This window comes from Brachyistius frenatus, unplaced genomic scaffold (assembly GCF_029030835.1).
Source record: "Brachyistius frenatus isolate BFR_SWC_R1_liver_20210118 unplaced genomic scaffold, ASM2903083v1 Contig_9, whole genome shotgun sequence".
NCBI lineage: Eukaryota > Metazoa > Chordata > Actinopteri > Embiotocidae > Brachyistius > Brachyistius frenatus.
The window spans coordinates 1,312,545-1,323,278 of record NW_027210608.1 but is presented as its reverse complement, the minus strand read 5'-3'; the positions used below and the strand labels follow the sequence as shown (position 1 = coordinate 1,323,278).

General features: G+C 39.3%; 1 protein-coding gene across 2 annotated transcripts in view; it reads right to left on the bottom strand.

Annotated features, from left to right (window-relative positions):
• Window positions 1-10,734, bottom strand: part of cep89 (centrosomal protein 89) — a 62,807-nt gene that overhangs the window by 37,455 nt on the left and 14,618 nt on the right. The window contains exons 15-16 of one of the 2 annotated variants that reach the window (XM_069690293.1): window positions 9,529-9,670; window positions 6,677-6,766 (exon numbers count right to left, since the gene is read on the bottom strand). In XM_069690293.1, the coding sequence (XP_069546394.1) occupies window positions 6,677-6,766; window positions 9,529-9,670 (232 nt within the window). Of the gene's footprint in view, window positions 1-6,676; window positions 6,804-9,528; window positions 9,671-10,734 lie in introns of both variants that reach the window. The other variant, XM_069690294.1, reaches the window with a different exon arrangement.

Sequence of the window (10,734 nt, the reverse complement as noted above, 5' to 3'; positions counted from 1 at the left end):
CGAGACCTTCATGCTAGAAGCCAAGGTGCATATCCTGTGCATTATTTATATTGATTCTTTTGTATGTAATAGTGCTCCTCTACCATGTACCCTCCTGGCATATAGTCTCACTATAAACTGTGGTTGTTTTGGCATTATTGCATTTTTTTTATTTTTTTTTATGTAATTTAAGATGCTTATCACAGTACATAAAAAAAAAAAAAAGAAGCTATTTCTGACAAAGACTACTGAAGCTTTAAGCTTCTCTTGGTCCAAAAAAGTAGTTGTTCTTATGTTCAATACACATTTTGATGCTCTATACATATTATGGTGTCAGAAATTTGTCCTGAGACATTGTGATTGTAATAAAATCCCACCAAAACAATGACTGACATTTTCAGCATTTGAATAAAAGGTTTAGACTATGAATTGTTTTATAGGAGTGTTTCATTATGGAAGTGGAACTTTCTGTTCATGAGTTGTGGTTGTGGTTTTATCAGTGCTGATTCGTTTCGGGTTTGGATGGAGCAATTATGCGCATAGACTAATACAACCTTTTTTGTACGCACAAGCAGGCTCCAGTTCTCTCTTAGGGGTCTATTTAGAACCTTTTCTGTACAATGTTGATAACTGAGGGACCTGGAATTAGTATTATTTCACATATTCAATAAAAGAATTCAGGTAATGATTCTTTTGAAATGCAAATGTAGCATTTTGGGAAGAGAATTCAATTTGTGATAAGCCCTTTCTGTATAATGGAAGTCATGTTAATTCTCTGGTGTTTGGACGCTAAATTTTTGTTTCCTTCTCTCATCCAGTGTTTCTCTACGTGTCTCTGGACCCACCCCTGGAAATTTTACTGCGTTTCTGTCTATGATATACTGACTGCAGCTCTCAGCTTAGTACCAGACTGCTGATTACAGATGCTACAAGACAATGAAATAAATGGAGACTTATTTTCTATCTGTTGCTTGTGCCTGCTGCTTCAGTCTGATTTTTGATTGTCATAACGGGTTTAATCTTGTCTGTATCATCAAGCTCAAAAACAGAGGATGCTGCTTTCATACTTCAAACCAATAAAATCACAAAAGTGAGAGCATATTTGTAATTTCACAGAAAGACAAAGCAGCTGTGTTGATTCCTTAAAGTGGCCATTTTAATATCCAATCAACTGGATTGCGGCAGACTCCTTTGCCAAATTTTAACAAGATTTTCTCCAAACCTCCATAAGTTTGATGAGATGGAGGTCTGGCTACACAAAATAACTGTCAGCTGTGAACAAGAAAGTGGTTCACCAAAGAGACAGACAAGAAAGGAATCAGTCCTTTCACCATTAATGATGCTAACTCAGAATGACAGATTCTTAATTAGCCTCACATCTTTTTTTAATAAGCGCGACAGTCAAAGATACAGAGCAACGAAGCCATACACTGCTGAAACCCGTTGAGACGGTAAAACCAGCTGGAGACGGACATGAGAAGAAGGAAAAAGAAGCACAGAACATGAACAGACAGCAGCAGCAGGTCAGACAGGAGAAAGAGATTTCATTTTCTGCTCGAGTTGGTCAGATCTGTTAGATAGTGTGCTTGTCAGTGGAGCGTTTGCCCTGCTGGTTGTACCGGCTGACATCTGCAGGACCCCACCTTTCATCTTTCTCAGCTGAATGGCAGGTTACATTTAAAAAAAAAAACTCTCCTGCCCTACATCTGAGAAGACAACTACCAATTTGCTCCAAGTATAAGACAGCATTGAGTCCAAGAGAACCCGGTCCAAGATACTGAGGATAACCCACTGACCTCTCTGTTATAAGATTTCATAGCGACTGCTTCTGTCTCGGTGAAAATGCAACTAATTAGTGCGTTCAGTTCGCTTTTCAGCTTTCAAACACAATAAGCCAAATTGATCAAGCGAGGTACACGCAAGAATAATTCATTTCTCCAACAGTAAGCAGAAAGATAAAGAGACTAAGGCCAAAAGTCACAACACCATGAGAGAGCAGATACAACAAATATTCATGTGATCCTATGATTAAGAGATCGCTACTCTACATGTGAATATTCTTGTGGGGGGAAAAAAAAAGTCGAATTTTAGGGGGAAATCATCTTACACTGATGTCAAGCAGCATGGGTCAAGCAAACATGTGACCTGGCTATATTTATACATGAACTCACTAAAATATTGAACATTTTCAGGTAGTTTCACAAAGATGGAGGAGCATGAATTTTAATTACATATGAATAATGTAGTCACGATCTGCTTTCTCGTTATAGCACACACTTAACGCACAATCCCTATATTTTCAAATTGATAAGGTGGCAACACATTGAGGCATGGACCTTTAGGAGGAGCTTTGCAAAAAGAAAGCAAAGCCTAGAATTATTTAGTATTTCAGATGGAAAAAAACATCATCTCAATCACAGTGACGCGCTGCACGCTGTGAGGATGAGTGTTTCATCAGGTCCCCATGAGCTGCAGTGAATTACTGTACAAATGGGACATAAGCAGCTAAGGACATAAGGCAAAAAAGTAAAACACTTGTAATTCCAGGTTCATGTTTGTCAGAGAAAATAACTAGAGAGCTTTAAAATGTAACATTTGTAAAACGGCTGACAGAAGTGGAGCGACCATATATTGTTGAGATATTATTTGACGTGATGAAACGGAGACGGTTGAGGTCACGCGTTAATGTTGCACCGAGCACTCGAGACTTAGCCTGGAGTCACCGCACCCAAATTCACAGCACGAAAATACAGGTGTGAACACGGTCCACTGAGGATTGTTACTACTCGTTACATCCTAGCGAGTGTCGGCTTCGGGTTCATTTTAAAACTACTGGAGCGGCTGCTCATCAATCGCCACTGACCACCATATACCGGATGCCGTTCGCCAAAATTCTCCCACCGCCCTTCAGAGTGGCTGAGGGAACCTTGAAGCGAACTGGGTTTCTAGACTATATCCCAGCGAAGACTGAAGGTGTGAGCAGTAGGTGGGCGGAGCCAAGCTACTTGTGACTGATCCATAGCAGAATCATTATCCTGGGGTGAATTAAATTGATTTCCACTGACTGTAAAATGTATTTTTATCTTCCTGACCGAATATATACATATAGACTTATCTTATCTTCTCATTGATTTTATCCCACTCTGAAAAGTTGCAACTTGTTGTAGTGTACCAAACCACGTTGATGTATAAAGAGAACACTGTAGATGAATAACTTTATATTAGCAGGTCATTTTAACATCCGTAGATTTTTTTAAAAAGATTTTGGCATCAAAAGAATGAAAAACCTCTGTAGCCTTCAGCAATTTATGTGAGTAAACTTGAGATAAAATATATTTCTGTTTATAAATATGGATCCTTTTCTCTTTTCCCTTCCACTTACTGCACAGTGCCCTCCAAAATTATGTTGCCACAGTTGAATTATGCGGCTTTTAACTTTGAATATGCACATTTCTGTGAAAAAGTAAAAATGCATGTTCATGTGAAGACCAATAAAAGAAACATGATAAATCAATCCTATTCAACAACTTGAGTTAATGACAAAAAAACAAGTTTCTCTGGTAGAGGGCTATGAATATTTCCACCACTCCCCAGTCTGACAGGAGGTTTATTGTGTTATGCTATGAATCTGTGAGTAACTGGTGATTTGTGATGTCATCATTTATGGTCTGTAAATGGCCAACATCACACCAAAATGTTTCCTATCTTTAGTTTGTCGTTAGCTGAGGTTGAAAGGCCTCTGAAGAACACAGAAGCTTATGTGTGGAATACTGACATAAATACTAATATCCATGCAGACTTGTGTCGAATAAAAATTAGCAATTGATGTTAACCCATCATTGCATCATATTCCATTTAATTATGAAAACTTTCAGAAATAGAAAGACAAACCAGAAAAGGAAAGGTCTCGTTCTGGCTGATGTGAACTTCCTACATTTTTTTTTAATTTTTTTTATTATTGACCAGTTTCAATTGGAGCTGCGTTTTTTTTTCCTATTTGTTTGTGGTCTCTGCTGTGTCTGATAATGAAGTCACTATGGGTCAGGTTGAAGAAAGGTTTTCTCTATACAGCTGTCACTCACACAGCAAACATGATTATTGAAATGATAAGTCAGTTAATTGATTAATTCATAGAAAAAGAGTTAATTTTGACCAATAAATTACTCCTTAAAGTAATTCATAGGAAAAATATGATATGGTTTTAACTTCCATTTACATTACAATCCAATATCTGATATTCAGTATATCAGAAACATGAAAACATCATCTCATTTCATACTGTACTTTGCAATTTTTATATTTTCACGTTATATCCATCATTAATCTGTTTGTAATTATATGAACAGCCCTGTTTATATCGTACCTCAATGTGACTCATTTACTACACTGTGGCAGGTTTATAACAGCCCATAATTTAACAACCCCTACATCATCAGCTTTAGTTTAACTGCTAGAACACCATGAAAAACAGGAATACTTTCACGTTTAAGTGTTCGTCTTAGCTGATTTCTAGTTTTGCTGGCAGGGAATGAGGGAGAATGACTGATGAGGTATAACAGGAATAAAATGTTCATGTACACAACAAACATCTTATCACCACCTGTGGAACACGCACGCACACACACACACACACACACACACACACACACACACACACACACACACACACACACACACACACACACACACACACACACACACCCTCCTCTTTCTCTCTGGGCTGTTGCTATAGAGACACTAATAAGGTTGTCAGAACCACTGAGCGATGCTTTTTTCCCTGCTGTGGCTTGAGTGACAACAACTGCTGATAGCTTGAACACACAGACCACCGGCCCTGGAGCAAGGCACTAATACTGCTGGCCCTTCTTCATGTTAATGTTTGACATAAACAAACAAACAATAAAAAAAAGCTGTCAACCACAGCGGTGAGATACAAACCACGATGGCTCTGCAGGTAAATGTAGAAAAGGTTGCCATGGTGATTCACCTGAATAGGCTTAATTTTATGTCTATGGGAATGGCTGCTGTCAAAGCAGTGTCAAAGGATGGATGAGGACGAAAAAAGAGGCTCCGTTATCCAGTGTGTAACTATCTCTGTCCCCAGATGTGCCTGTTACCGTCATCTACACTTGAGTACCAGAACATCCAACAACAATAACAAACACCAGAGTTGAGACTAAACACATAAACAAATGTTGCATCCACAAGCAGGCCTGTCACAGTTATTACATAATTGCTTGATTACAGTTATTTGGACTGACTGCAATTGTTTTGCACAACCATTAATAATGCTGAATGTTTATTTGACTACGGGTACTTGTCATTGACAGTAATGTTTTTTTTATATTTAAGTAACAGGCTTTGTATATTAAAGTTGATATTTATGTCATATCTGACCTGTGCAAATTGTGTTTACAAAGCCTAAAAGGCAAACAGAAAAGTAATCTTTATTTTAATATTCCAATTTTCACTTGCAATAAATGGCTCTCCTTCATATTTGTATATTGTGTATTTTTAAACTATAAAAAGGCTTTTAACAGTGGCAAAAACATTAACAAAATAAAGTGAAATTTAATCATTAGTTGCAATTATTTCTATGACAATTCATCATTAACAGAAATTTCATGATCGTGACAACCCCGTCCATAAGTTTGCAGTTAGCTTCCTTCCCATGAAAACCTGAATGAAAAAAGTATTCACTATGTGAGCGTTTCGGTTGAGGTCAGTTTAGTTAAGCTGTAAAATAGTTAGTGAATCCTCACCTCGCAGCTGGAAAAATCTGTAAATCTAATGTGAAATTTAGTCATTAAAATGTTCCCTATAAACTCAAACGTTTCCATCAGTCTTGTGCTCAGTTGCTACGCTTCTTAGCATTCCCCCGCAGGGTTCTCTGTTTATGATTAAATATATCTTGCCTGCCTGCTGCTTCACTATGTTTTTAATCATGTCTGTTTTGTGCAGGATCTATAAAAACAGGTCTAAGTTTTACATATCTGCACAAAAAAATCAATGAATTCAGTTTAAATGAATATATGGGAACGTCTCCAGCTGACAGAATAGTGGTAAGTATGATTTCTTAGAAAGCAGCACGAATACTAATAACATGTAATAAATTCACTAATAGCAGCAGCAGTGTCAGGGGAACTCGACATGACCAGTGGAGCAAAGCACAAACAGCAGCCATGTTATTACTGCTGATCACTGTGCTGGTGTTTTCTTTACATCTAACATGCTGACAGGGTGCAGTGCTTATTCTACAATCTGTTGGAGAGGGGGAACATAAGGTGGAAAATGAAGTCCTCAAGACTCATTGAACTCCGTTTGAGAGCTAGCACTCTGAGAGACACAACTGCTCATCAATTCATGCTTTCAGAGCGGTGGAGGCTGATAGCAGATTGTTTATCAATTGCAGTGGAGTAGGCTGATCAATGGGAAGGAGACTTGATGATTGTCTTGAGCAAAATAAACGAAAAATGTTCAGTCGGATGAGTTGAGGCTTAACAAGCTCGTCTGGCATCAGGGATTGAGATCAAATTCCCCTGCCTGCATTAAAGCAGAGCAGCTTTAGAGCAGACGTTGCTGGCAGATTCTCCCCATGTTTGGAACAGAGCATGCAGAACTTCCTGGATTTTTCCTGGGGGGAGGATGGGGGGACCTGATCGTACTGTGAAAGTAATGTTTGAACAGAGGAACTTACCTTGACTTCTTTCTGTAGCTTTCCGAATCGAACCGTGCCGTTCAGAATGCTGCTGATGAATCCCTGCTTTTCCTGCTGAAGGCCTGAAGCCTAGAGAGGTAGACAGGGAAGATGGAGGGTTACTGATCTAAGAGAGGGGCACAGAGGGAGAGTGCAACACACATTTAAAGAAGAAAGGGAGGGATTGTGGAGAATGGGACAAAGAAAAAGAAGGAAAGACTTAAAAATGCTGCCAACTTTTACAGTAATCCAGTGCAGCTGAATGGGTGAACCACAAACGGTAAAACATCAACGTCAGCTCGTGCACTTCCATTACAGTCTTCTTAAAAACAACACAAAAGGAACATAAGGCTCTGTAGAGCTTCAAAAAGAGGCAAAACACACCATTACATTTGTTTACCTCCACTATAATCCACGTATTTTAATAGCTAAGTGACATTAATAAAAAAAAATTAAAAAAAGTCCCTGCAGGTCGGTGAAAGAGGCTATAATTAAATTTCAACAGATCAGCTCGTTATCTTTAAATCCACAAAATTAAACAGCTGCACTGCTCACATTATACGCCCCCACCTCTGAACAACCACATCTCTCTCTCTCTCTCTCTCTCTCTCTCTCTCTCTCTCTCACACACACACACACACACACACACACACACACACACACACACACACACACACACACACACACACACTCACACACAGAGAGAGCTGTAGTCACCGTGTCCTCATCCAGACAAATGGGTGCTTGTAAGCTTCAGACCTCTAATGTACCGTCAGTCTGACCTTCTACACATGACGAGCGCTTGCTTTTCCTCCAAACGTTTGGCAAAGTCCTTGTATCTATTAGCATTTACCAGAAAAAACGAATTCTCAGGTCCTCTGCCAAACAATGAGCCAGATACCTTTTTTCTTTTCTATTTGTTTGTGTTAGCGCTTGTTTTTGGTTTGAAGTGCTCTCATTTTTTAAGACTGAATCTACCGACGTTGAAGAGCGTTTACTGCCCGAATACTGAAAACAAAAGTCCTTTAAAAGTTGTGATTTCAGAACGGTATGAAGACTCGGAGAACAACAGCTGCTATTAACGGAATGATGAGCCCACTTGTTAATCAATACTGTACATTGATCCACAGCCAAAAAAATACATTTTCCATGAGAATATTTACTCCAAGTTCAAGAAGAATGTAGATAAAATCAGTCAAAGTAAACACAGTTGAAAACATTACTGTGTGATCTCCTCTGTTCCCATCATCCCTCTCTTTCAACTGAGGACTATTGAAGTGAATAAAAATGCTGATGGCTTATAGCCTTTGACCAAAGTGAAATATCAAATACCTTGTTTTCTGTTGACCCTGTTTAGATTTTTTTTGCAGCTGTAAACAGATCTCAGTTTTCCCTGTGTATTGAACTGAGACACAAAGTTGACATCTTTGAATATATTTGATGTCATTTTTGGGATACAAATGCATAGCCTTCTCACAAGTATGTAGCAAATACACTGACGCAGTATATTTCCAACACCTTCACTGGTTGGAGCCTGAGTCTTTCTATTTGCATTCAGTGCACTATCGCAGCAGCTTGTTACAGCCAGCAGTATATACAGCTCTGATAGATAGTTCAGCACTGGGATTCTCAAAGAGATCAAACACAATCGATTAAGTGTCATTCCAGCTGATTTGAAAACATCTGCTCCAGCTGCAGCTCAACTCTCCCCAATAATTTAGCCAAATCTTTGGGCTCCTACTTCATGTCAGTAATTCTACATGAGCTATGAAGCATATATTATGCATATATTATCCATCGACACATCTCTCAGGTGCACGAATGTCCTAGATGAACAGTGGAACGATGTCTCCCCAAAGAGAGCAGGCAGAGAGAGCTTAGTGAGAAAGAGCAGCACATCCAGCAGAGGCGGAGATGAAACTGATGAAACATCTCACTGGAATGCAGAAGGTAAATGTAGTAGCCATTGTTGTGACTGCAATATGACTAGGAGCAGTCACATACCATAACAGTGAGCCAGCATGCACAATACACCTGGACCTGGACCCCTCTCACCTGAATAAAATGAAGTTGTTTGTAATGTCATCAATTATTGCTGTGCTTTTTCGACAACAGCTTTTCAAAATGAAATGGAAAAAAGGTCTATCAGGCGCTTTAGTAAATATAGAGGAATGCTTAATCAATCACACTTATGCTGACATGACAACAGCATACAGTACATATGACAGGCAAACTGCCTCTGTTTGATAGATGACACATCACAGCAAGCACAAAAATAGATTTTCCTGCCTTCATAGAACATCTGTCTCCGGCCACATGCTGCACCGCTGCTCTTTAGTACTCATTAGCTTCCCAGTTTATGTGAAGCGCTGCTTTATCTGGGTTGCCAAATTGTCTGTGTTCCCTTGCTGCTGCTGTCGCACATGACCGATTCCTGGCTGCTTCTTCTATGGTTGTATTTTTTTAAGTCCCACCTGCCTACACACCTGTTACAAGTTGACCAAGTGAAAAAATGCCTTTAAGCCTTGCCTGCTGAATTCTGCCTTGCATTTCAGTTCAACGGTTTCTTGCCAGCTGACTAAGCCTGCATTTCTAGCACCAGCCTAAAGGCCAAATTAAAAAGATCTGCAGCTCCAGAAACAATTCAAATCATTGTTATGTGTGCTCATGTTGCACTGAATTGAATTTCAATGGTAATCCTCAATATTAAATACTGCCAAAAACTCATAAAAGCTCAGAGAGAATAGAAGTTCAGAGAAAGTAATTTTCAAGTCATAGTAATTAGCTTTTGTACAATGAAAGAGATCTCACAAAGGTTGTACAAATGTTGTTATCAGTAGCATCAGTTGTACCATGTGTAATAGTTGGTCTCTCTCCTGGGAAATGTGCTCTGCCACAGAAATGACAGCTTCCAGGTAATGCCGAGCCTTTTCCTCCTGCAGCACACATTCCTCCTTTTGTCCCCTCAGTACACTCAGCCTGCTCTCTGCCTTCCTGAGTGGTGCAGAGCAGTGAGCAAGAGAATAGGTGAAAGAGAATTAAAGAAGAGAGGAAGAAAAAGAGAAGGAGGGCAAAACACAGGAGAACCAATGGAGTGGAAAAGAGTTTAGGCAAAAAGAGAGAGAAAGTGTGGGAGAGGTGAAGGGAAAGGAAGAGAAGAGAGACAAAAGAGTTAGCTGGAAGGTATCTGGAGGCCCTGCCATCTGTACACAACAGTGAAAACATTGTTGGTTAATCAAACACCTTCTGACAGTGTTCACACGTCAGAATCAGACAGTCCACATTAATCTGAGCAGTGGTCTTCTGGGAGCAGAGGACGGTTCTGGGCCAGAACAGATTTTAGAACAGCTGTCACCCCAGACAAAAATAAATCAGCCCCACTGGAGAAAAACCTGATCTGAACTCTAATAAGACTATAAGCTGTTGAAAAGCACCAGTGTGCTCAATGACATCGCTCACAAAGTACTAAGACATTCATGATCATAGTGAGCATATTTTTTAAACTCTGCAGAGGGAAGGAGCCACTAAGTAAGTAATCAAATACAGTTACGTTATGGAGTGATAAGAAGAGCCATACTCCAGCAAAAAAAAAAGTGTAAGTGTTTTAAAAATGTTAAAACATGAAGAAGAAAAAATTCATTGATTTTGAATTCATTGACCATATATCCAGATTAGACTGACTCTAACAACCTCAGTGTGTTTTCTTGGACTCTGAGGGTTTTGCCTCCTCCTTGTGTATTTTTGTAAATGATCAGTAAAGACTTTAACTTTGAATCCTGTCTCTTGATTCATGCTTTGGGGTCCAGAGTGTCTACATGTGGGGGTGGTAGAGCTGGATGGAACGATACAAACAGTTGTAGCAAGGCTAGCTTCGGCTTTGAGGAAAGGAAAGTCTTCAGTGTTAATTTAGTTACTTGGCATTGCACTCTGCTCACAGAACATCCTTCATATGGTGGTCAATGATGCTGATTGGTTAAAGGCTGCTCCAATAGTTTTGAAATTAACAAGAAGTATACTCCAACTAGGATGTAACTACTAGAAAATAATCCCCCATTGAG